Raw genomic sequence first — 13986 nt, 5'->3', positions numbered from 1 at the left:
AGTGAGAGAGAAACGATACAGAAAAACAGGAAAGTTGTCTGCAGGAAGCTGTTTGGAGCATTTCTGTCAAACCAGTCAGAAAAAGGTGATTCACAGACATAACTTTAAGAGATATTAACTTAATACGGAACAAACACAAGCCATTTAAGAAAATCCATCTTTTTTATATCTGTAGATGAATGAGCATATGCAAGTACAGTAGTCAGCAGGTATAACACATTAGGCATTACCCAAGGTCACATTCTGAATACCAGATTTAATCCTCTGCAAATGTACCAAAGTGAGTGACATTTAAGTAACTGAATAAAAAACATCAATATAAATCACTTTGCGATTACCATGTCTGAAAGCAGTCTGTTCCTTCATTTAGAGCAGGCATGGGAAACTCATGTGAGGGCCGCTCTACACCAGGTTTAATAGGTACAATTAAGTGCTTTAGGGTGGGATGTCGATACAATTAGTTCAACTGAACAATTAAGAACAAAGAGGATTGGTCACTGGACATTTGTCAGTCCATTCTGATCCAGGGCTTTGTTCCAACCAGATCCTTAATTACTTTAACAATTCATGGTATTTGGTTGGAGAAAAGTTCTTGACTGCTCGGTAATTAAGGACACCTGGATTGGACTAATTGATGGAGTCACAAGTGATAGACCAATGGTGTCTGCATCCAACATCCATTCACAATTACTATTATAGTTTACTGATTTAAATTGAAGTAAATCCAGTATGTAAACTGGATGTTTGATCTAAATGAGTGAAGAACTAATTGGAGATGTTACGGTATAGTAAATGTCAACATCTCGTGGTGGCAGTTTCTGATGGCTTGGAGCTTGCTGAATACAGAGTAATAAGGTTATGATAACACTATACCAAATAATGTGTACTAAGAGGAAAAACAAAACGACTCAACACAGATGAGATCTCTATGCAAACACAGCTGCTCTGTAACTATGGTTACAGTTAAAGACTGTCAGTCTGCAAATTACATGAAATGGAAATCTATAATTCTGTTTTCATAGTGCGATAATATTAACTAAACAAATTAGGTATTTGTATATTTAATCCTGAAGTCCTGTATAAAAACAGCTGCAATCCCTGTATTAAAAACAGCCAGCTTTGGAAATTTCTGAATTGTAAAGGCAACAAAAAGAAATGATCTGGGGGATTCTGTGCAGTAAGCCAAGGACCAGGTTCAATAACACTCTTGGCAATCTCCATGAAGTCATTTTTTTTCAACTTTGATCCATTTTTACTTCTCAAAGTAGTTTAGCTAGAGCACTATTTCAATTTGGGATTAATCATTACGAGTTTTTATCTTCCCAGCAAAGTGATGCATCCAAGACAGAGGTCCAGAAAAGTCAACCAGTCCTACCGTACTATATGATTCAATAATGAGATCTGTCAGGTGCAGAACAGGTCTCTCGCCACACTCTCTATAGGATATATCGTATTTCAACATCGATACAGCTACAAAAGATAGCTGCATTGTGAACTAGCAGGCAGCAAGGAACACCATTTTTCACTTTGTCTTCCATCTGACTAAAATGGTGCATCATGGTCAAATTCCTTTCACAAGAACTGAGGGAGGACGAGTGCATCTCAAACACAGAATTCCAACTGAAAAAAAATGTAATGAGGTGCAGGGTAAGAAGGGGCAGATTTAGTCCTGTTTCCACGTAACCAGCCTAAAATCAGGATCTGAAGAGTAAGTGCACTGGATTGGGGGGGGGGGGGGGGGATTACTTTTGTTTGAGAAACGAAGGGGATAATATAACAATTTCATCAAGCCTTCGGAGCACAGAGAAGTTGTCGGAAGGTCTATCTTCCATCACTGGTCAGAGAATTAAAGAAAATAAAGAGCCAAAAAAAATAAAGTCTTAACGGTATTAATAAATAAGAGCTGCATGGATTAACAAAATCTTGCTTAGTTTTTAATCTTGCTTAGTAGTTTTTGGGTACATAAAGTAGAAGGTATCTTTAAAATGAACCCATTACGGCTATGCATGGTTCCTCCTTACAGAAATATTTTGATCACATATCTATGGTTTGTTTCAATAGAAAATAATGGCCCCAGGCACTTGAAATCCATTTCAAATTGAGAAGTATAAAAAGAGCAATATTAAATGCTTTCAAAAGGCAAAGCCTACAACTGCACATAAGGCTTGTTAGACATGATAAACTCACTGACAAATAATTCCATTTATTAGGCCTTGTTAGACATCTTGTTTATGAGACTAGAATTTGCAGAGTTTTATTTTTTGTTCTGCACAATGCACTTACTGCAAACAATTCAACAACACAAACTGTCTGAAGACACAGCACGATTTTAAAACACAAATGCGCCTAAAAAATAGGGCTTTCAGAAATTTTGCTCAGTTAATTGCTGGAGGAAACATTTTGTTGATTTTTAGATTCACCACTGTTCAGATCAACCGCACAGACCCCATTGTGTATAAAGTGTACTCCACGGCCGGCCATTATCATCCTGTCTTTAGCTGTTTTTTTTTTGGGGGGGGGGGGGGGGGGGGGCTCTCGACTCGACTACAGTGAGGAGTATACAGACAGCTAGCCGTGATCTTGTTTTACTCACCCTCATAGAGGTCTCTCCACTGTGGGGGTGCTGCAGCCGGAACACCTGTGCGACCATGTGCTCCGTGGAAGGGTGCAGGAGAATCCTCCGGGACGCCAACCCCACCATCACATAGCGCCCCATAGGGGACAGGCTCACCGAGATAGCATTCGGACCTGAAATAACAAAGTAATCCCGGTTACAAATGCACCAAAAAACACATTAGCTGTGCAACTGCAGTTCAGCACCACCAGCAACTTAACAGGGAAATAAGCTCAAGCATAGTGAGCTATAACACAACCACCATCAAATAAAATCAGAAGCCTCACCCTGAAGACTAGTTCCCACCTTATATAAGGTTTTTCCACCGATAAGAATTATTATCACAACGTCTTTATCTATAAGCTCAACATTTTAGCTGAGGCACAGCAAATCCACATTGATAGCAACCAGCTTCAGTTGCTTATTACATTGTAATGTTTTCTTCCTAACAGTATGTTCAATTCTCTTAGTTTGCCAAAATGTGCAGCTGCACTTACAGTTAAGCCTATAAAGAATTGAGCTGCTTCCAGAGCTTGATCAAGCCAGCAGGCAGCACATGTTGGTTTTTATTGCTGTAGATCACTTCTTTTTCATGCCCCAGGGAACTGATATTAGAGCTGTTGATGGACTATACCAGCTAATCTAGCCAGAAAGAAGCAGTGGCTATTGGGAAAACCTATAGCTACCGTAGTCCCACACGTCCAGTCAGGTTTAGCCATTAGGCAGAGGTGCTTGAGGATTCATACGATTGATGAATGGACTAATAGAGGAAATTAATAGTTGAAATTGACAGCTGTTTAGGTTAGTGCATCACCCGTACACTACCGCGACAAATGCAACTGTACATCGTAACTGGTCTTCGGAGACGACAACTCACATTTTATGTGCTTTAGAACTCACATTATCTTCATCACAGCTCACAGATTTTGAAACGCATGTGCCAATCAAAAACAAGTAATATATTAATATGAAAATAAACCAGTTTGGAGCTTTTTAATCCTCACTATTTTATAGTGTAAAAGCATCTGTCCCTTGGGATTGCTGGGAATGTGGGAAAGAAAAGCACTGCTTCCCGTGCCTGTGGTGCTGCAGCAGATCTTTTTAGTTGCCACAGTCAACCATCTGCATTTTGCTAAGGCATAATAACATATGAGAAACTTAATTTCAAAAGTTAATTTCAAAGCCCAAGAGTGCACAAAACACATAGATTGGAGGCCAACTGAGTAGAGGCTCCCAGCTCCTTTTAAACTTCTGACTAAAGTGTTCTCTTCTGTTTGCTTCAGTTTCTGTGCCCACAGGCTTGTTCTCTTACCCACCAATCGGATCCGTACACAGATACACTAGCGTCTGGTTAGCCCTGAAACTCTACCCATTGCTCTACCTAAAACAAATGGTTTGGAATATCTTACTGAAGTGCCATTGGTTGATCTACTAATCTCCTACAGGGAAATGGATTATGTTACCATGGTGTTAAACATACCTAAAGCTTCTATGATTTATTACCATTGCTCCCTGTTTCAAATTGTCCTTATACTAAAAGCCGCTTTTAGATAATAGACAAAGGTTTGGTTAACATGTACAGTATTTTGCTCTCCAAGGGCAGAATATTCTAGAACAGAAGTTTGCAGGTGCAACATACCGTTATCGTAAGCAGAATGCAATGTTTCTTTTACAGCTAAAAAGAGAAGGCTCACTTACATTACAGTTTTAAAGGCTAAATTTAACGCCTGCACATTCTGATCCAGGGAACAGATAACATTTAGTCTGAGAGCCTAACGTAGTTTGTTAACGCCAGTTTTTTCTTATATATATATTATACACAGCAAAGTGTTTGGTGCTCTGTGTTATTAGCCTTTTACTCTCCTAAAGCTCAATACTTGCCCTGTTTCTGTGCTAGGAACTCACCAAATCTCTTGGTGTACAGCATCTCTCCGAGGTTGTGTGGTGCCAGAGAGTAAACCGCTAGGATGCCTTCGTCTGGAAAACCTCTCTGGCTACTGGGAATGAACACCGCCAGCAGCTGCCCATCAGCAGAAATGTCACAGCTGGCATCGTTGTATATCTTACAGTTCTGGACCAAAACATTATTGGATGCTGCATGAAAAAAAGACAGTGAATACCATGTTAAATGCGGGAACGTAAAAATTTCACGAAGCCCAAGATTCAATACTGCAGAGAAAAGGTTTATGAGGCACTTTCTTTTACACTATTCACTAAAGGAATAAGAAAACTAGACTATCAGACAGATACACTGCCCAGAAATAGGTTTCACAATTCGATACACTTGGTTGAGCTTTCATTACTTGAGATGCAGTAGCTTTTGCAAGGCCACTCTTCTGTGAAATAATTGTCTTTTAACCCCATTTTCCACCAGGACCTTTCCAAACTATATAACTAAAAGAACCTTGCTCTTTACATAACTGATTTGGAACCTATGACTTGTTAAGCATCAGCTAAGTACTTGTTCCCTCTGCCACAGTAATATGTAAACGCAGACGTTTCAGGATGAATATTCAACAACCGTAACTCCCACTGTTCATAAGAGCTTATTCTCCCAAGTCATTTTCATTTTTCTAATTCACAGAAACGTGCCTTCCCTGAAATACTGAAACTGCCAATTGTACACTGCACCATCTGTACATCTTTTGTGGGGTTTGAAGGCAATTGCCCTTTTTAACAAAAACAGAAGTTTTTAGAAGAACGCAAAACTATGAATTATGGATTAACAGGTATTTAAAAGCTATTATATGCTACAAGGGAACTCTTGACAATGGGGAAGAATGTTTTCAAAACAGGACACAAAAATCTGATCACCGCAAGGAAAACTTGTATTCTCCTCATGTTGCTAGTCCACCATGTGACAACTCCAGAGATACTGACATATTGTGTATAATATGGTAGTACACACTTTCCGGAGCATGAAGAACCTTTGGAGAGCTGAAGAACTACTCCTGGACCTAAAGCTGAAAATATTCCAGGCCACTTGCCTTATCATTCTACTCTATGGCTGCGAGACTTGGGCTCTATCAAAAGTGATGTGGAGTCGCAGCCAGCTGTTACGGGTACATGCTAAAGATCAAGAGTACAGGCCGATTACATAATGTTGTGCTCAAAATGGTGGGGAACCCACCCCCGTCTAACTCAGTGAAGGAGAGACAACCAAGGCAGCTTGGCCAAATTCAGTACGAACAGGGACAGCATTCTTTGTAGATACGCTCTGTACTGTCGTCAACAAGGCAAGAGGAAGAGGGGCAAGCCGTCATCACGCCGGCCTGAGACAGGCATGTTTGGAGAGCGGCTGTGGCTTCGAAGCGCAACCACAGCGAGCGAGTATACAACAGCGTTCTACAACCCTGCTCAGTCTTGCATGTTATTAGTTATTTTGAAATGACTATGAAACATTCAAGCCTTCAGAAACAGAATGTTTTGCAGATGTAACTCAATTATTTTTATTGTGTAGTTGGAATTGATTTTATTACATTTCTCTTGCCTTCGGCTCACGTTCTAAAAGTGCCTAAAAAGGCAGAACAAATATGCAGTACATAAAAAAAGGTTTATTTTTCCAACGGACATCTAATTATTAAAGAAAGACAGAGAACCAGTTTCAAATATTACTTTTCTAATGAATACTGTGGAATTACTGAGCAGGTACATCGCTCACTGTAAACTCTCTCACGGGACATAATACTGTTCACCTAAAACATTCAGGTTACTTGCTCAGACATGTACTTCAAATTAAATCCCAGCAGAGGGTATTGATTTCCAGAAAGATTAGTGCAAGGCTCTGTTAATTACGTAGGGCAATGATTTATTGGTACATCCTGTGGGAGTTGCACAGCCACAGAATATACTTTAGCAACAGTTTATTGATTCATTTGTTACAACAATAAAAAGGGCAAATGAAAGCAGTAAGTCTGTTGGACCTTTGATTAAAGGGCACAATGAAACAAAACAGAACGGTTTAGAATTTGCAAACAAGGTACATGGTCATGTGCTAATGATACATACTTTTTTTGCAACTCTTAACAGAGAACGATCAAGTTGTTAAGCAACTGATTTTTAATGAATGAAATAAATGGTTGAATTGATTCATTAATGGACTGGGTATCATTAGCCATGCAGGCCAGCCTCTGACAGGTCTCAAAAATCAGCTTTTTGTAAAAACTCTGAGGTGAAATCATTGAGATTCTTATCTCATGTTGCTCACAGAAAGGCTGTTGAGTCTAAATGTTTATTAAACTCAACTCAAACACAGCATTCTAGCCTATCTATTACCAATTTGGTATACGAAGCTAGCTTGATAAAAGTTCCCTCTAACTTTGATTATTACATTTTTTACCAAAGGACTCCTTAAGCTCGTTAATGGCATTATTTTTTCTTAAGTTTGGGAATTTTTCCCCCATTTCCCAAAAGACATTTCATAACATTTTGGGGAAACAAGTGAAAATTTCCCAAAGGCAGACTAATACAGTCGATATGCTTTTTATGAATCGCATTGGCATTTTCTTTCAGTAATTAGGCCACCAAGTAATGGATGCATATGGTAGTAAAGTCTCAAGAGAATAAGGTCCATCACCACATCACATAAATCCCTGAGATTATATTCTAGTTTGTTTGTTTTCTGGCATCTATTCATTTCTAAAAAATATTTGGTGTGGTCCAAACTTTACAAAGTGTCCAGCCCAAATTAATCTCGGAGTGTTTTCAATCATGTAAAAGTTACTGCTAGGAGAGAGGAGTGTGCACTGGTTGATTAGGGCGATTTTTTGTGTTGCCTGTTTGTAGCAGCAGCGTGAACAAGCGGCCGCTGTTTCACTTTAATTGGTGCCAGCTCAAGGAACAGCACCCTTGTGTTTGAATGTTTTGTGTTCTCACTTCTATTCCGAGTCTCCTGTCTGAAATGATACGTGTTCTGCAGGATGAGAGGCTACTCCACGCTTTCTCCTAACTTATCTGCTGCTATTGCTTTCAAACCAGCAGTCAGCTAAGCCGCTTTACTCAGGCCAGCCCCTTGGGCGCTTCTTGCAACTGCTCTTCCACGGGTAAAGCTATACAATTAAATGCAAAAACACACAAATGTGCAAGTTGTGGTACACAAAATGTACACCTCCTGGCAGTGATGAGCATGTGGCAGTGTACAAATTACCATCCTACTACCTGGTACGAGACTCCCTGTGGCTGTTCAATGCAACCTTTGGCTTACAATTGTTATAAAAACACCAGAGGCTCAGGAAAAGAGCTTAAAAGTACTGTGGAAATGCCATGAACATAAAAATGTAACACTGCCCTTAGAGCTTGTTTTGTAAGGCCTCAAGTTAGTTCCTGGTTTGATATTAAGAAGGGGTTGCAAATGGGGAGGGTGCTTTATTACTATTAGCAAGGAATCCCCTGAACCCACCACTGTCACATGCCAGCTCCAAAACATAACCAGGGGACAAGGTTAGCGTGCATATTTTTTTTTTTTTTACAATCCAATGCAATCTTTCCTTCAGGCACTTTAAATCTAATTGTGGCTCCATATTTCAGTTAACCCACAACTCAGACAGGAGATTTTAAGAGGGGTGGAAATGCCATGAAAATACAACACAGCGGCTTGGAAGTTGTAGTGCCTGGTGCCCTAAAGTCTGCAGGGAAACTGAAGTGATGGGGGCATATCAAAAATATGCAAGACAGCTTACCTTCTGATCCAAAACAGTGGTTAAATCAACCATTTACTGCATTGGCTTAAGATCCCAGCTTTAGTCTCCTGCAATCCTTCTTTGTAATTGCAAAGGGTGTGGCTGGTTCTGTTAGAATCCTGTGTTCTCAAATAACATTCTGTGGCTGTAAACTGCTAACTCTGTCCTTTACAAAATTTACCATAAATCAAAATCTGGGATGGAGAGTAGGCATGAGTCTGATATACTCCTCAGCTGACAGCCAATACAACAAGCTGCTGACTTGAATGGTAATGCGGATTGTTATTTCTCCAGTATAACACAATGTCCCAAAAAATGTTCATGTGGTTCAACCACACACAAACATTTCATTAGAATTTATTATTTTATTTTTTTTAAACGCTTTAATTCAGATTTGCATGTAATGAATAAAATAAGCCATGACAAAGAATTTTCTTGCATAGAAATGATCCTTGCGTTCTTGCATATCAAGTGTGCTTGGACATTTGCCATTGAAAAAAACTGCTACACCAGTACAGCTGCAGCGACCCTGCAATTCTCACTCTAAAATATTGCTTTATATTTTAAAAAATGGCATAATCTTAGAGCAGATTGTCTTTTTATTGAAAAACTACCCTTGACAAGAGATTTAGAAAAATCTATTAATTTAAAAGACTGTATGTTTCAGATCAATTTGAGATGATGTTAACTCCATGTAGGAAATGCCCTAAACTCCCAGGAGTTGACAGGGTTTCGTCAATACTTAAGATCTACATGTTGGTGAAAAATTTTAACTTCGAAACCTTCACTACCAACCTATTTACAGTGAGCGGATGATGTACCCTCATTAGGTACGCAAAATACTGGGACATGGCAATTTACACTTTAAAACAACCTCCAGTGAGCTACAATACAACTCAATACAGGTTATAGAAATTATACAAATTATAGAAATGTGCTAGGCAGGCATAACTGCAAGCACAGAATGCTACCACGAGTAAGAAGATTAACAAATAGTTGAGTTGTGCATCAGTTCATTTTAAATACAAATGTAACAATAACAGAGGTGTGGAATAATACTGTATAAAACTAAACACACTGAGATGTGTGTGTGTAATTTTTTATATATATATATATATATATATATATATATATATATATATATATATATATATATATATATTTTTTTTTTTTTTTTTTTTCTTATTTAAGGAAGTATTAGATAAGCAAAGGGCTGTTAACCCTTTATGTTTCATATGCTATTCTAAATCAATTCCCTTCACCGAAGACATGATTGCATTTCAAATTTGTTTTTTAAGGTACACTTTGATGTGGATCATGCAATTCCGATAATAATAAAGAAAAAACAATCTGCTATGTAGATAAGCCTATAAAAAGGATCTCTGAACAGACTATTTTAAGGTTTGCGACAGACAATTTTAAGGTCTACAATTCATTTGAGTTGAGGCTGTTTGAAACATTTGAATTGGAACGACATTTCAATAAATAAATAAATAAATCAGGGAGATCAAAATATCTGGAATTTCATCCACTGGGTTGTTTGCCTAATAAAAAAGGTAAAGTGGGACCACACTGAACCCCACAGTTTATTGAAGGAAATATCCCATAGCTATACCGCTTCAAATCAACGCTTCTAATCCATTGAGTTACGTCCTTCACGAACACACTATTTCAGTTTTCTATGCAAAACAATTCAATATCTGAATAAAAAATCACTACTAATAGATTGCAGTGTTTAAATGGTGAAATCAGTGAATTATTACCCTTCTGAAAATATACCAATTATACAAGAGCTTGCACCCCCCCCAAAAATCCTTTTTTACCATTGCTGATTTCTGGAAGGTCAAATTTGGTGAAGTCCCACCACTGGAGCCTGTAAGTTGTATTAGCGATGTTACTGGCCACTGCCGACTGCCCATCTCCAATCACAGCGCCTAGAGAGAGAGAGACTGTGGTTTACTCCAATGAAAACAACAAACACTCAACCACATATCTTCTAAGAGCCTGTTAGAGAATAACACTTTGGGATAAGGCAGAAACACATAAAAGACTTTGAATGCATGGGTCTTTACTCCCCACAGAAAAAAAAAAAAAGTTATGTACCTTTTATTGAACCAAGATTTAGATTAAAACAGTCTACTTTTAATCCCCCACAGACTATTTTCCCCAAGAAAATTGGAATGAGATGCATCATCTTGCTGATCGGCAGCAGGTGACAGAGGGCACAAGATGCCGTATAACATTAAAAAGCGATCTCAATGTTAGGACGGAATAAGCAAAACCAACTCAATGCATCAATATAGCACTGCACAAGGTCAGTGGCCTTTTATATTTCAGAATTCACTAAATCTGGCAATTGTGCTTTTGCAAGTATTGTACATTTAAAGTGGGTGTAAAGAAAATACATTTTCAATCTGTGTGTGAAGCATGCAGCGGTCTGTCAGATCTCAATGTAACGCAGCTAAGGAGCTGAGAACTGAAGAAGCAGGTCTAAAACTGCCATTAAAACACAGATTTCTTCTTGGTGTCAAACATCTATAATTAATGCCAGTTAATGGAAATAAAACTCCTATTGCATAGCAGTTTCACCCATTCCAGGCTTTAACAAATTAGCCACAGCGTGTCAGTAACAAGCTCAGATGTGTTCTATCAACTCTTAGTAAAACCAGGAATGGATCAAAATGCTATGCAATTGAGAATCTTACTTCTATCCCTAAAATATACAAACCATTTCTAACAGCCATAGTAGAAATCATTTAAATAAGCACAATTTTTGTTTCAGTGCTCAAGAGAACAAAGCCTCTAAACTGTACTGTCGCTGCTACTATCATAACACTTTCAACTAATTTATCTCATGTGTTCAGTATATGGCAAATGTTCTCCTAGGCAGAAAAACAAGCGTATTGTATTGCCTGGATGAAAAAGAAAATAGGAAAAATAAAAATGAATTGCCTTTTCAATGGAAGAAAATAGTTTTTTAAACAAAATGCATTTTTGTTTTTAGTTATTCATCTTGTTCAGAACAAGATACAATTCCCTGCTATAAACAAATGGTATTGAATGTAAGGCACTTTGTTTAAAATAGGGATTCACAATATTTAAAAGACCATTTGCATCACTACATATCTATATTGTTCCCAAGGAATAGATTCCTTTATGTAGCTCTCCAAAATATACCACTCAAAAACACATTAACAGGAATTAATCATTTTGTTATGCTTTTCTCTGCTTTAATGCTTAATGTTGCACATCACTCACACTCGCTTATAGAAGATTATGCACTGCCAACTCCTGCTGCTAATACAGTGGGTCATATTAAAAATCAACAGAAACACCAATTTCTTCAGGACATCACGCACATTGTCATCTTACCTTTTCACACAACACGGCCACTGCCGTCGATTTATTTGAACGATAAATCGTGTTCACAGGGAAGGAGCAACCCCACAATTAAACGGAAACTGCTAGATGTGTAACCCAATGATATCTTAATAGCCCACGTTGTGATTAAATAATTCTCTAAATATTATGGTTTTGTGACAAGCGCTAAGTGGCATGTTAATGTGCTAATGTGACTTCTAGAACTTGCTCATATACTGTAACTTTACAGCAATTACCTGTTTAAAACAATCAAATTATCCGGCAGGGAACCGAAGCTGCATAGCATGTTCAACCAGATAGATCCTTGTGTATTAAAACACAAAATTAGAATTAAAAACAATGAGTATTATCCACTAGTTATTTAACTGTTTCCCTGATTGGTAGATAGTTTCATAAATGTATATGTTTTTGCTCAAAAGAGCCAACTTCCCAATGTTTCATTATGTTTAATATACCTTTGACCACGGAAAGAGTGTGTAAAAACAAACAGTGGTGGTACATATAGGCTTCTGATGCCATGGTAACATTAGGTTATTAGCATAACTCTGGTTCCTTCAAATAGAAATGGAACCATTACTTAATGGGTATTTATCCTAAACATGGGTAAAACCTTGGCAAGAAGCAACTGCTGCCTCAATCTGTGCAAGCCGGCACTTTTTAAACAGTACTTTGTAGCTGGTGCAGTACACATTACTTGCAACCAAAAGCTGCTATCTCAGACTGCACACGCAGCAATGCTACAGACAAAAGTACTCAAATAACGGAGCGAGTCGAGACTCAAACCGGGTCTGCTGGTACTGGATCAGGGATGGCATCACTGTTTTATTTCACAATAACAACTTTGAACAATCTGAACTTTCTATTCCTTTCTATCTAAACCTACTGAGTCTCCATTTATTTTCCTTTATTCTTCTATATTGTACATTTTATAATTGTATTTCTTCTTAAACTACACAGTATAGGTCATGCCTGTTATGTTAGGCATACATCAGTGCATGCAGACTATTAGAGTTATACTACATAACCATAACCCTTTGAACAACCAATAATCTGTAATGGATGCATCAACAAGAGCTTTACATGTACAAACACTGGTATCTGAACATTGTCTACATGTTGAAATGAACAGAAGCCCACCTTAAAAGTGAATTAAAGAAAAAAAAAACTGAGCCACAAGAACAGTCTACCATCACAGCTAAACAAAGCAGAACTGCAAATAAATGGACACTTTTTTCCCCATTAAATTAATATATTCAACTAAGTAAATGATAACAATTCATAACTCTATTGATGAGAAAAGACGGAATGCACCGTTATTAGTTACGCCAATAAAGACGACATTTTATCAAAACATTTCAGACAGCACGGTTTGAGGGATTATGTGGGATTTTATTATTTTCTTTTTTGCTATCTTCTCAGCCATGTAAATGGGTAAGACTTTCATTATTAAAAAACAAAGAAAGAAATTCTGGGCAACCTGACAGCTTGTCACTTGTGAATAAAGAAGATGCTGAAGCAACCAAAGAATGGGTAAGGTCAAGGTTGAGTTTAAAATAATCTATAAATGAACCTTGAAAACAGCCACTGGCTCAGCAATTCATACTGTAGGCTTTAGTCTGTTTCCATATTAATATATATGGAGAGCTTAGAATATTTATTGACCCTTTCATGGACAAAATACAGAATGACGGTAGAAAAACTTCTCCCGACTTCTCTTTATATCCCATAAACCTTTGAGCGGAGCGAGACTGACGTCCCCATAGAGAATCAGCAGAGTTGAGTATCTTGGTGTAATAGAATATCTCTGATAGAAGTCCATCAATATAAACCAGTTTAAATATGGACAGGTATAATACAAGTGTCTGTATTGTATTGCTGTTGAAAAGTGAGTCAAGATAGAAAGTGGTATCATATCAGTAAATTCTAAACCAAGACACATTTTACCCGTACCATACAGATACAAGTCTGAACACGGCTACAGAAAGAGAACCTACCTATAAAAATTAAAATCAGACCAGGTCTAACTCCTTCAACAAATACAGGAAGGAGGGCTAAAAGAATTTGTTAGGACGAGGCTTAGTGTCCAAAGCGATGGCATCAAGTATGTTTTTTGACAGGTGAGTGCTTTTTTTTGTTATTTTTTTATTTCTTGAACGCACAGGTTTCTCTGACAGATTGAAAAGCAGTTCTCCATGCGCTGCTAGGCAGCGTGACAGAGTGGCTGCTAGGAGCTGGACACACAGCAGCGGCTCCTAAAAACACACTCTCCCGTCTCACCTCTCTCTCATCAAGTGCAAAACCACTGCGTCAAGT

General features: G+C 38.0%; 1 protein-coding gene across 6 annotated transcripts in view; it reads right to left on the bottom strand.

Annotated features, from left to right (window-relative positions):
* The window catches only part of LOC121330411 (activating molecule in BECN1-regulated autophagy protein 1-like), a 76267-nt gene that overhangs the window by 24908 nt on the left and 37373 nt on the right, over positions 1–13986 (bottom strand). For all 6 annotated transcript variants that reach the window (XM_041276912.1, XM_041276913.1, XM_041276917.1 and 3 more), the window contains 3 exons: positions 10116–10226; positions 4520–4708; positions 2594–2748 (listed from right to left, as the gene is read on the bottom strand). In XM_041276912.1, coding sequence (XP_041132846.1) covers positions 2594–2748; positions 4520–4708; positions 10116–10226 — 455 coding nt within the window. The remainder of the gene's footprint in view (positions 1–2593; positions 2749–4519; positions 4709–10115; positions 10227–13986) is intronic.

Source organism: Polyodon spathula, chromosome 17, assembly GCF_017654505.1.
Source record: "Polyodon spathula isolate WHYD16114869_AA chromosome 17, ASM1765450v1, whole genome shotgun sequence".
In the NCBI taxonomy this organism is placed as follows: Eukaryota; Metazoa; Chordata; class Actinopteri; order Acipenseriformes; family Polyodontidae; genus Polyodon; species Polyodon spathula.
The sequence above is the reverse complement of the archived record's forward strand: the minus strand, read 5'-3'. Positions and strand labels throughout refer to the sequence as shown.